At 44.9% G+C, this 13,345-nt stretch overlaps 1 protein-coding gene across 1 annotated transcript in view; it reads left to right on the top strand.

Moving 5' to 3' along the window:
• The first annotated feature begins 4,572 nt into the window (after window positions 1-4,572).
• The window catches only part of LANCL3 (LanC like family member 3), an 87,686-nt gene continuing 78,913 nt past the window's right edge, over window positions 4,573-13,345 (top strand). Inside the window, exon 1 of the mRNA XM_072956664.1 lies at window positions 4,573-5,454. Coding sequence (XP_072812765.1) covers window positions 4,882-5,454 — 573 coding nt within the window. The 5' untranslated portion in view covers window positions 4,573-4,881. The remainder of the gene's footprint in view (window positions 5,455-13,345) is intronic.

The raw sequence follows: 13,345 nt of genomic DNA on the forward strand, positions 1-13,345 counted from the left end.
AAAGGGCAAGCCATGAATATATCTTGAAGAGCATTCCAGGAAGAGGAAACGGCATAGGAAACTCTAAGTTAAGGCTATAACAAATGTGTTTGTGGAAATCAAGGCGGCCAGTGTGGCTGGAACTGAAGGAGAAAGAGGAAGAGGAAAAAGAGGATAAGTCAGGTAAATGATGAGGGCCAGATGGCTGTGAGCCTTTTAGGCCATCCTATGAGTCTGGATTTTACTTTGTGGGATATTTGAAACATTGATACCATCAGTTAGAAGATTTGGCTTTTATCATTCCGGCTGCTATTTTGAGAATGGCCTATAGGGGGCAGAAGCAGGAGAAATCTCCAATTAGGTTGCTAATAAATTGGAGCTATATCTCCAAAGAAAATGTGCTAGAAGGACTGGACATAGCACTGATTTAGTTAGCTAAACCATTTCCAGGATGCACCCTTTGAGCAGAACTTTGGAAAACTTTCTGAAAGTACTTTTAGGATGGTTTATACCATAAAATGTACTAAACCTTGTGTTGAGGTTTGACAGTTACACAATTACTGATTTTTTTTCCCTATTCACCTTAGATAGCGATGATTTGCATAAGAGGAACCTGTTAATTTTAATATGTTTTTCCTGGATAGTTTTGCATAATTTTATGTGATTTCCTTGATGAACCCGCTAAAACTATTTTCCATCCATCATTTTGCACAATCTGCATAATAAGGAAATACTGAGGAAGAACTGGGAACTGGGCAATTCAGCAAGATCACAGAAACCATGTGCTGGGAGCTGCCTGTCAGCAAATGCTGCTAGAGATTCTGTGAATATCAGGAAAAATCTTGCAGATAAGGGCAAAATAAATGGCTTTGGCAAGTTTTGTGTAGGCTGCAATTTCTTGTGGGGTCACTGCTACTTCTAAAGAGTCCAACTAGAATAATTATTTTGGAACACAACTTTCTGTGTGCCTGCATACTCGGTGCCTCCCTGCTCAGATTTCTCCATAACATGCCTCTTGAGTGCACTATTGATTACAAGGACTTTATGGCATTGGATGACCCATAGAGTGGGCAATATAGATGACAGCAGACTTTATTGCATTGGATAATAAGAAGCTAGCAGGATGTTCTAGTTACCATTGTTGCACAGAAAATAACCCTAAAACTTAGTACCTTAAAACAACTATTTTATTTTATTCATAATATTGTGGGTCAGGAATTCTGGAAGGGCTTGGGATGTTAGTTCTCATGGAGCTGTAGTCATCTGAAGGCTCAACTGGGCTGGATATCCAAGGTGGCTCATTCACATAACTGTCAGCTGATTCTCTCAGCTGAGCTGTTGACCCAAGTACCTACAAGTGGCCTCTTCATATTGTCTTCACTTCCTCACAAAATGGTGGCCACAAGTAGTTAGACTCTTACAAGGTGGCTCAGTGCTCCAACTACGAGTACTCCCACATGTAACATGGGAGCTCTATCGTTTTTTATGACCTAGACTTGCATGTCATGCAGTGTCATTTGGATCACATTCCATTGGTTACAAGTTAAGTCATAAGCCACTTAGATTCAAGAGGGGGGGCACATCCCTTACCTCCTGATGAGAGGAGTGTCAAGGTCACATTGTAGAGGCCCATGTGGCAGAGCAGATATTGTTGGGGCCATATTTGGAAAATATAATCTGCTACCCAGGGTTAGTTATTAAAAATAGAATGTGTGAAGTCACTGGATTCAAGGTAAAGTATAGAGGTCACCTGACTTTGTGGAGAAACAGACAAAGTGAGGAAGCAGGAACTGCAGAATGTTGACATTGTTGCATTCATGAGAGCAAAAGGATCCAAGGAAACCCTGGGAGTTCAATCAAGCCAGGATAAAGTTGCAAGAAAGGCTTCATTCTGCAGGCTGCACTCCAGGTTACCTTGCTCATGGTGCTCTTATGGCAACTCATTTATCATTTCACAAACTTTTAATGAGTGCCTACTACATGTGCCAGGGACTATTCTGGACTCTTGGTGCATATCAGTAAATTAAATTAATGTAGCAAAAAGCCCTACCCTCATGGAGAGTGTATTCTAGTAGAGTCATGATATTAAAATAAACAGAACTGCTTGCAAATTAAGTAAATGACTATCAGAGGTGATGCCACACATGGTCTAAATAGCTAGCTCCACCCTGAAGAATGTCCTGGGCTGAAGTTTTGCAGGTAATCGTGCAACAGAAAAAGTGCTGAGGTCTTTGGGAACGAAATGTACAGGTAATAGGGGTAATTTGCCCCATGAGTTTCAGAGGGCCTCTGGATACTGCTAGCTTCCTGCTTCTCCCAGATCAGGCTGTTTCACATCCATCCTGTGATCTTTGTTCTACTTGTGGGCATCGCTGTCTGAAAGAAAATCCTAGGAACCCTAATAGTTCACCCCACCTTGTATACACACAATTTGTCATGTAAATTTGGAATTCCAGAAAGACACCCCCTGTTTCCTCATGTGACATGTCGATAAGGCAAAGAGCATGCCAGTTCTGAGACCAGACCCGGAGAAGTCTTGCATGTTTCCTCGTGTGCTCTTGCCCCTCTGCCATTGCCATTCAAGCCAGCTGGGAATGACCGGCTGGAGGATGAGAGACATGTGGACCAGAGCCCAGTTGACCTAGTCTCCCAAGCGACACCCGGCCCACCCCCAGCACCCAGCCAAGATCCCAGACGCATGAGCAATACACTTATTGTTATACACTACGAGATTGTGCGCTTGCTTGTTAGGCAGAATTTTTTGGCAATGGGTGCAGGGGGACACAACTAGGAATAAAGCAGAGCTCCTCCTCTTGGAGACCTGCTTCCAGGTTTACTTTGAAGCCAGTCAGCACAAACCCCTGTCATTGCTGCTGGTGCTACCTTGGTGCTGGGCTGGGTGGAAGGGTCATCAGAGTCAGAATGAACAGTCGCCTCTAGGTTGACGACCAGGGTGAGGTAGGGAGGGAGAAAGTGGAATAAGGCTTCATTTCTGCCTGAGAAGTTTTGCGTTTTATGTCTCCTTGTCTAAAGGGACAAAAATCACTTGTAATGCCTACTATGATTGGGGGATGAGGAAGAAGCCCCAAGGAGAAATGAAACATTCCACTTGATCCTTTGATCTCCCTGGCCCGTCACACTCCCTGCTGAAAAGTGGACTGACTTAGCTTTGTATTATTATCATTGAAAAGAAACCTGGTTTTGGCACACTACAGGAGGATGGAGGCCATACCATCTACTCTGTGGAAGTGTCAGTCCTGCCAGTAATCTTGGCAAACTGAACTCCTTCTCCAGAATACATCAAGCAAGGAGAAGGACGGAGGGGCAGGCTGTTTAATCTCTTCTTCCAAAACACTGTGACAATTAACACTTTTGAGGAAAAAAATTACCTCCAAGCAAAAGTGGCCTTTCAAGTAAGTGGAGTCGTTGCTCTCCCCACAAAGTGTCGGAAACTTTTCCATGAGTCACTTATTCTTTTGCGCCTTGCACACTCCCTAGCCAAATGCAAATACTCCTGGGAAAGGTGACCTTTTTGGCCGTCACTGGTCAACACTTTGGGAAAGGAAGAATTATTTTAAAACAGCTGAGCAAAGGAAAGGCAATTCATGTGTGCAACTGTTCATTTTCCATCTTTCCCACTGGACTGTAAGCTCCAAGAGGTCATGTCCATTTTGTTTATCCATCTATTTTCAGGGTCCAGGATCATAGGAGACTCTCAAAAACCCTGGGATGGGGTGGGGGGATGGGGAGGAAGAAAGCAGGAGGGAAGAACAATGGGAAGGAAGGAAAGGAGGGAAGGACACAGAGAAAAGGGTCAAAACGATTAATTAATAATCTCAGCATCGTTTACCCTGATATTAACTAGTTAATGACCTCAAGATATTTATAGGGCCTTCACTATGAAGGAACTGGATGGGGGGGGCGGGAGGGGCGAGGGGGCGGGGGCGGTCTCTGGGAGAAAGACCGAACCCTCATCCCTTACCTTATCCCGGTGTGCTTCTTTGAATTTTCACTTCTGTATACGCCAAGAAAAACAACAGGACAGCCAAGGGCGAGAGAAAGTTTCCCTATGAGGCATTTCACCGTTTTAATGCATGAAACGTGATGCATTCAAATCCCTCCGCCTTTGGGGTGAAACACTCAGAATGAGAACTCCAAAGTGACCAAGATGAAAACCAAGTTTCAGGAGGGCACCCAGTTTTTCCCCCGGAACTCTAGACTAGTTCAGTGGCTTCTCAATCTTTAACGTGCGTGCGAATCACCTGGGGATCTTGCTAAATATGCTGATTTTGATTCACTAGTCTGGAGCAAAGTCTCTGCTGCTGCATCTTTAATATGCTCCTAGGTGATGCTGACTTGCTGACTTGCTGACTCGAGGAGGGCCACCCGTGGAGTACACGAGGGACTCGAGGTCTTCACCTCCGCCGCCAGGTGTGTGTACGCCCAGTCTCAGCGTTCCGGATCGGTGTCCCGCGCGTCCCTGGCCTTCCGCCGGGAGGGGAGGAGCCGAGGGCGGAGCGGGAGGAGTGGCGCGGGCCCCGCGTGGGTCCTGCCGGAGATCACCTCGGCCCCTCGGAGAGGCGGCCGAGCTGCGGCGGCGCAGGAGGGGGCGGGTTCGGCGAGGGCGCGGCCTCTGTGAGGGGGGCGCACGACGCGCATCCCCCGCGCTCGCCCGGGCCACTCGGGAGCCTCGCGGCAGCCCGGTGCCCCACTTGGCAATCCGCTCCGTGCTTCTTCCTCGCGCCCGCCTCCTCTTGTCACCTCCCGTCTCAGCCTCCTCGCTCCATCCCGGCCGCATCCACCGCCATCCGAGTGCCTCCAAGAGCGAGAGGTGGTGCGCGGGACCGCAGGGCGCGCCCTCCAACGGACCCCGGCTCGGCATTGGGGGGCACGGGCGGCAGCATGGACACCAAGCGCTGCTTCGCCAACCGCTTCGATGACTACCAGGGCAGCCTGCTGGCGGGCCAGTGCGAAGAGGCGGTGGCGCCCTTGGTCACCGCCACCATCGAGCGCATCCTCCAGGAGCTGCCCCCGCTCGGGGGCGGCGCTGAGGCCCGGGGGACGGCGGCCGCGGCCAGCAGCTGCCAGGGGGGTCTATACGGCGGCGTGGCCGGGGTGGCCTACATGCTCTACCACGTCTCGCAGAGCCCGCTCTTCGCCGGGGCCCGGGAGCGCTACCTGCGTTCGGCCAAGCGCCTCATCGACGCGTGCGCCCGCGCGGAGGAGTGGGGCGAGCCGGACGCCGACACCCGCGCCGCCTTCCTGCTCGGGGGCGCCGGCGTGTACGCCGTGGCTACTCTCGTGTACCACGCCCTGGGCCGGTCCGACTACGTGCAGCCGCTGGCCAAGTTCCGGGCTCTGTGCGCCGTCTGCGCGCCCGTCTCCTTCCTGGAGTGCGGCTCCGACGAGCTCTTCGTGGGCCGCGCGGGCTACCTGTGCGCCGCGCTCGTGCTCAAGCAGAAACTCGCCCAGGAGGTAAGAGGCAGCCCCGGCCGCGGGGGGGCGCTCGCCGCCTGCCAGGCCCGGCCCTGCCCCGCCGCCCGGCCCCAGACTCCGGCTGTGGGAGCAGCGCCCCTGGCTGTTCTCCATCTCTCTTTGTTACTCTTTGTCTATCACAGTCCTTTTTTTGAGTCTCTTGAGGTTTATCTCTTGCTTTTGTCCGTCTCCTCCCCCTCCCCTCCCCCCGCCCACTGCCTCTTTCAGTCTCTCAGTTGGGATTCCCGCGCCTTTGCGCTTTGTTCATGTTTTAAGGCGGACGTGACATCTCCCCAGATGCCTCTGCCCAGTAGCTTTCTGGAGGCCCTTTCACGTGAGATTTTTTTTTAATTCTCAGAAATGAAACAGATTTCCCTTCCTTTGACCCTCCTGTCAAAAGCTGAGCACCCTCAAATATTAGAGCACTAGAAAGTAATAGAAGTTGGGGGAGCTGATTACGCTATTATTGTTTCTGTCATTAAGGTGAAGGTAAGTTGCTTTTGCAATCCCCGGGTCTGTAACCCAGAATAACTGCCCCCTGTGTTGCTTTCTATTCAGTTCATCGTATGGCTCTGATAAAATGCGTATCTGATAGGGGTGTCCTCTTTTAAATACATAAATGTAGACAGAATTTTACCCCATTATAATCCAACGTGCATTTTTTTTTTTTTCATTTTAAAGTGTATCGTTAGGTTTGTCAGGACGACAGCAGACTTGACAGGGCAGGCTTTCTTAATGAATAGCTTTCCAACAGCTCCTTAAAGTGAATTGGATTTCACAACTATGTGAGGTTTTTTGTTGGTTTTTTTTTTTTTCTGGATTCACTTTAAATACAGCGTGTGGATATTGGAAGAGAATGTGCCAGTTCCCGTGGAGTAGGGAAAAAAAAAATCCTCCAAAGTATCATAGTAACTAGAACTGAAAGAGAGGCACTTTCATTCATAACCTACTGGAGCCAAATATTGTTCTAGGGAGGAAGTGACACATTTAACTTGGCTCTCTCTATTTCGGTGAGAGAGGCATTTGAAGAAGAATTAAAGGTACATGGTGTTTTAAAAGTGTAATTAACTTAGATAACCTCGACAGAGGCTGGCTTGTTTTTTTTTTTTTTGGATTTATAGCAGGTGAGGTTAATTCAAGTGAGAAAAAAGATTACTAAACACCGTGCACTGTGCTAGCAGGGCAGCAAAGGGCTGTGTGACAAAGTTGTCTTGAAATAGTTCACTCTGCTTCTGAGTCACTGTTATCTGCTAGCAATTTCCCAAGGGCCCTTCCAGTTGTATAAAACCTTTTAGAAGGCCACGGGGCTATTTACATATCATTTGCATTATATTTGCATCTGCTCTTAAGACCTTGCAGTCTGGCAGTAGGCAATTTTCAAGTTCATGGAGATTTTTTTTCCCAGATGTTTTCCTTCAACTTGCTTTCATCCCCTTTTTGTGCTTTTCTCCAGAATGGAATGGCAGAGTGAGAGACCCATCAGGTCATGCAGGTGGAAACAGATCAGAAGGACTCCTTGCCCCAAGACTGGTGGCCCAGGGCCAGTCTGCAGTGCTGAGCCACAAAGACATTTAATAAGACCTCTCTTTTGCCCAGCTGCCAAACTAGATCTGTCTTTTTATACTAATCAAGTTGAGGTGCTTTGGCCCCTGCTCCAAGGAGACAGAACAAGCTCTGAGGTAAAAAACAACAATAGCAACAAAAAACAAACAAACAAAAAAAAACCCAGCTCTTAACTTGAGCAGATCAGCTAGTCTCAGTGCCAGCCTCAGCTGTGGCAACCAAGAAGTTCAGGCTTGAAAAGTGCGGGGCAGAGGCTAAGCATACCAGGTTGGAAGCCCTTTTAGGGGAAAATACAAGTCTTCGACACTGTTTCCACCCCCACATCCCAGCCTGCATAGGGCTTTGCCCTCAGGAGGTGATCTGTAAACCTTGATTAAATTGAACCGCGAACTTCTGTCATTTCTCTATAAATAATCTGCCATTATGTCCTGGGTTTCTTTCCCTCCAGTGTCACTTACATTCACTTTCCTCTGGCAGTGCCCTCAGTTATCATCCTCGTCTAGATCCTCCCCACCCTATGTGGCACGTCTTTGCCACCTAGTTGCGTGAACCAATCACCTTTTCCTGGGATTAGTGCGATATATGTACTCTGGGCTAGATTCTCTCACTCGGGCCAGTCCATGTACCTCTGAGAAAGCGGTCTTCTTAAAAATGCTTTTCATTCTGTCGTTACCCTGCTCAGCATCCTGCAATGGCTCCCTATTACCTTTCCTCCAGTGGCTTCTCATCTCACTTGGCAGTCAGAGCTCAGACACTTAAAATGGCTGACAGGGCCCCACAGGATCTGGCCCCTGTTTAGCTGCTCCACTTTTTGTTCACTCGGCTTCAACCCCACCGACCTTCTTGCTGTTTCAGGCCTCTCTTGTCTCAGGGTGTTTGTACTCACTGTTCCCTCTGCTTGGAATACTCTTTCCCCAGCTATTTTTATAGCTAGCTCCTTGACCTTGTACAGGTTACCGCCTCAGAGAGGCCTTCCGTCCACCCTGTTTAAAACTGCCCCCCTGTCCCCTGACTTTCGCCATTTTCTTGCTTCATTTTACTAATTTTGTTTACGTTGTCTTCAGTTAGAATGTAAACGCCAGAAGAGTAGAGAGTTTTTGTTTCATTGCTGTATTTAGGTGTTAAGACAGTGCTCGGTACAGGTTTAGGTACTCAACTTTCTGTGTTTTGGTGATGGTGTGAATATTGTCTAATCTGTGGCTTCCTTTATCACTCAGTCTTAATGGCATCTCATTTATCAGTATTTTCCTTTATGGTGGTGCTTTTGATGTTATGTTTAAAAAAAATCATTTCCTTCTGTCAAGGTATCAGTAGATATTTGTTGAATGAGTGAATGAATGAATACTAGTTTCTTACAAATTTTACCTGAAATCCAGCTTAACTGCTAGACCAGTGTTTGTTCGACTTTAATGTTATGGGAATCACCTGCAGATCCTGTTAATCAAATACAGATTCTGATTCGGCAGGCCTCGGATTGGGCCTGAGATTCTGCATTTCTAGCAAAATGGGTGATGCCTAATTAGATGATGTGATTAGTCCAGGGACCATGCTTTGAATAGGAAAGTGGTCCAATGCTGCGTAGATTTTGGCATCATACTAGCCATGTCTATGAAGGCATGCCATACGACACCGTTTTGTGAAGCCTGATGTATTTATTTATACAGTTGTGGTTTAAAATACTGACCACTGTATCCTACCATGCTTTCAATATAAGGACCCACCAGAGGAATTTCTCTCAGGACTTAGAAACAGGAAGATTTGTGCTCCTGCTGGAAATTGATGGAATTTTTTAAATCTCCAGGATAAGTCATGTTACTGATTGTATTTCTCATTTTATGTTGGCTACTAGGAAGCAAGTGGCCGGAACTGTGGTCCACATAGCTTGAGTACAATGTGTATTTTTGTATACTGAGGTTTGCTCTGGGTTTACCTAATTTTTTTCCTTCCTTCATTTGCCCTTTTCTGAATTTTCTCCCTGATATTTGATTTTATTGTTTGTATTTATAAGATTCAGAAATGAGAAAGTGTGTGTATGTAGAGAGAGAGACATACAGACACAGAAAGAACCGCTCAATCCAAGTAATGTATTTTTGCTTAATTTGGCCCTCCGGGAAATACTCAAGGGAAATAGCTTTGAGGGTTTGTAAGGCAGACATCCTTGAGCACTGGAGCACTAATGTCTCAAGAAATCACACCATAAGAACTTGTACTGAGTCTTTTCTGCTTTCCAGATTGGTGGAAACATAGCAGGGAAAAGGAAGTTAGAAAGAATGATGGAAGGACTAAGGAAGAGGCCTAGGGGACTATGGTTAAAATAATAACTTTGCCGCTGGGTGACCTTGGACAGGTAATTGAACATCCTGGAGCCTTAATTTCCTGCCTTGTAAAATGGATTAATAATAGCTTCCTCATTCGCTTATTCTACCATTTATTCATTCAGTGAATGTCAGGTTTCTACGTGTGCCAGGCACCCTGCTAGATGCCAGGATTGAGAGTGAACAAAAATCAATATAGTTATGTTGTCATAAGTGCTCTGAGGGAAGTAAACAGGAAATCAGTGCAGGCGGGGCAGGCGAGGGGAGGGGCGCTGCCTGGCGCCCGAAAGCGTGGAAGGAGTCTCTGTGGAGGTGATGTCCTAGCTCATCACTGAAGCATGAGAATGAAGTGGCAGAGGACAGGAAGGACAAAGCCCCCAAGGTGGGAAACTGCTTGGAGATGTCCAAGAAAAGGAAGGTGGCCGGCATGGCTGGAGCAGAGTGAGCAATGGATAGAGGGCTCGGGGCATCTGAAACCCGGGAGGAGCTATGAGCAGGGAAAAAGCAGATCCCGCAGGGCCAGGGCAATCCCCGTTAAGCGTTTGTATTTGTTTCAGGTTTAAACAGAGAAATGTCATCTTAATTATCTTTTTAAAAAGCTTACCCTGGTTTTCGGTATAGACAGTGGATCAAACAGTATTGAGAATGATCACAAGGGGGACTGGTTAGAGGGGGTCTAAACCCCTTGCGTTCCAAGGACTCCTTTATAACTCTGGTGAAACCTCCAGTGCTTCTTTTTAGAAGAACATTTTGAGATGCATAAAATAAAACACATAGGATTACAAAGGAAGCCAATTATATTAACATTCAGTTACCAAAACATTTTAAAAACATGTGATGCAGTAGCATATGTGCTGCTTTGTTAACACATTCGATACAATTTTGCTGCGGGCCTAAGGATTATGGTACATTTGGAACGGTGATGAGGGTCAATGATATTTCGAGATACCTTCAACAACTGCAGTGTGATGAATACATCTGTGATTTCCATAGGTGGCAAAGTCACAAGCACTGCTGGGTATTTTGTGGTCTGCATTTGTAATGAAAGGAAATGCTAGGTTGTTTAAATAAGATTGGAGAAAATAGAGATGCGATTTTACTTTCCTGGCCCAAGGGACTGGTCTGGAAGTTGCTGTGATGACTCAACCTAGATAAAGTTCCTAGTATAGTGCTTGACACAAGGTGGATGTTTAATGAAATCAGTGTTATTTCCTTTGCCTCTACTAAGAAAGAATCAAAAGCAATTCTGAAAATCACGTAGAAAGTTAGACCCAATACAAAGAATCTTTTTTCCTGCCATGATTAAAGGAACAAACCTTTTGCTAGATTGTTAATTGGGTCTTTAGTACATACGTAAGGCAGGTGGTTGGCAGCTGTACCAGTGGGGATGCTTTTAGCTGCAGATAATAGAATGTCCAGTAGAAAGTGATCTGAATAATGGGAACATGTATTACCTCATTTGCCAAGGGGTGTAGAGCTACGTCATTCCAGGATTGGTTCAGCAACTCAGGAAAATCATCAGACCTCGGGCCCTTTCCAACCTTTTTCTGTGCTCTTCTGAGTGTGTGAGCTGCATCACTCTTCAAAATTGCAAGATGGCTGCTGCCATCTCAAGCGTCATGTTCCCATGCAACTGAGTGTGAGGGTTTTTCCTTGTTTTGTTTTGTTTTGTTTTTTTTGAACCATATGGAACATTCTATCCTTGAAGAATTTCCCTTCTGCCTCATTGCACAGCACATGGTCACTGGCCCAGCTCTGTCCACTTCTGATTTCTGGGGAGGCTGGAAAGGCTAGTAGCCTTCATGTCTTACCTCTGTCGGTGGATGCAGGTTCTGATGAGAAGAAAGGAGGGGGGAATGGCTGTTGGGTGGTTACTTGAAGTGTCTGCCCCTGGGCTCCCTTACCAGGGTCTGCCTCGTGACCTCCCACTTCCTTAGCTGTTGTCCATAATGCCACAATGAACGTGGGGATGCACATACCTCTTCCAGATCCAGTTTTCATTTCTTTTGGATAAATACCCAAAAGTGGGAATGCTGGATCATATGGTAGTTCTGTTTTTACTTTTTTAAGGAACGTCCATACTGTTTTCCGTAGTTGTGGTACCAATTTATATTGCCACTAACAGTGTACAAGGGTTCTCTTTTCTCTACATCCTCAGCAATACTTATCTCTTACTTTTTTGATGATTCTTACAGGTGTGAGGTGACAACCTCATCATGGTTTTGATTTGCATTTCTCTGATGGTTAGTGATAGCGAGCACCTTTTCATGTACCTGTTGGCTATTTGTATGCTTTTTTTTTAAGTGCTCAATTTTTAAAATTTATGTATTTTTATTGAAGTATAGTCAGTTTACAATGTTGTGTCAATTTCTGGTATAGAGCATAATATTTCAGTCATACACATACATACATATATTTGTTTTCATATTCTTTTTCATTATAGGTTATTACAAGATACTGAATATAGTTCCCTGTACTATACAGTATAAACTTGTTGTTTATTTTATATATAGTAGTTAGTATCTGCAAATCTTGAACTCTCAATTTACCCCTTCCCACCCCCTTCACCCCCTGGTAACCATAAGTTTGTTTTTTATGTCTGTGAGTCTGTTTCTGTTTTGTAAATAAGTTCATTCGGCTTTTTTTTTTTAAGATTCCACATATAAGTGACATCATATGGTATTTTTCTTTCTCTTTCTGGCTTACAATCTCTAGGTCCATCCATGTTGCTGCAAATGGCATTGTTTTATAATTTTTATGGCTGAGTAGTATTCCACTGTATAAATATACCACAGCTTCTTTATCCAGTCATCTGTCAATGGACATTTAGGTTGTTTCCATGTCTTGGCTATTGTAAATAGTGCTGCTATGAACATTGAGGTGCATGTGTCTTTTCAAATTAGAGTTCTCTCTGGATATACTCCCAGGAGTGGGATTCCTGGATCATATAGTAAGTCTATTTTTAGGTTTTTGAAGATCTCCATACTGTTTTCCATAATGGCTACACCAAACTACATTCCCACCAACAGTGTAGGAGGGCTCCCTTTTCTCCACACCCTCTCCAGCATTTATCATTTTGGAGAGATGTCTATGCAGTTCCTCTGCCCATTTTTAAAATTCAGTTATTTGTTTCCCTGTTGAGTTGTAGGACTTCTTTATATATTTTGAATATTAACCTCTTACCAAAATACAGTTTGCAGATACTTGCTCCTGTTCTGTAGGTTGCCTTTTCATTTTGTTGTTCTTTTGCTCTGTAGAAGCTTTTTAGTTTGATGTAGTTCCACTTATTTTTGCTTTTGCTACTTGTGATTTTGGTGTCATATCCAGAAAATCATTGCCAAGACCAGTGTCAAGGAGTTTTTCTCCTGTGTTCTCTTTTAGGAGTTGTACCTTTTCTGGTTTTACGTTTAAGCCTTTAATCTATTTCAAGCTAATTTTTGTGAGTGGTGTAAGGTTCATTTTTCTGCATGTGGTTATTCAGTTTTCTCAATACTGTTCATTAATAAGACTGTCCTTTCCCCATTGAGTATTCTTGGCTCCCATGTCAAGTATTAGTTGACCATATACTTGGGGGTTTATTTATGGGCTCTTGATTCTGTTCCATTGGTCTATGTGTCTGTTTTCATATCAGTACCATAGTGTTTGGATTACTAAACCTTTGTAATATAGTTTGAAATCAAGAAGTGTGATACCTCTAGCTTTGTTCTGTTTTCTCAAGATTGCTTTGGCTATTCAGGGTCTTTTGCGGTTCTGTATAAATTTTAGGACTGTTTTTGTGTTTCTGTGAAAGTGTCATTAGGATTTTGATAGCAGTAGCATTCAATCTACAGATGGCTTTGGATAGTATGGGTAGTATGGACACTTTAATAATATCAATTTTTCTGATCCACAAACACAGGATGTCTTTCCATTTATTTGTATTTAATTTCTTTCATCAAAGTCTTAGTTGTCAGTATACAGATCTTCACCTCCTTGGTTAAATTCTGAAGTGTTTATTGTTTCTGATTTTATTA

Source organism: Vicugna pacos, chromosome X, assembly GCF_048564905.1.
Source record: "Vicugna pacos chromosome X, VicPac4, whole genome shotgun sequence".
Taxonomy (NCBI): domain Eukaryota; kingdom Metazoa; phylum Chordata; class Mammalia; order Artiodactyla; family Camelidae; genus Vicugna; species Vicugna pacos.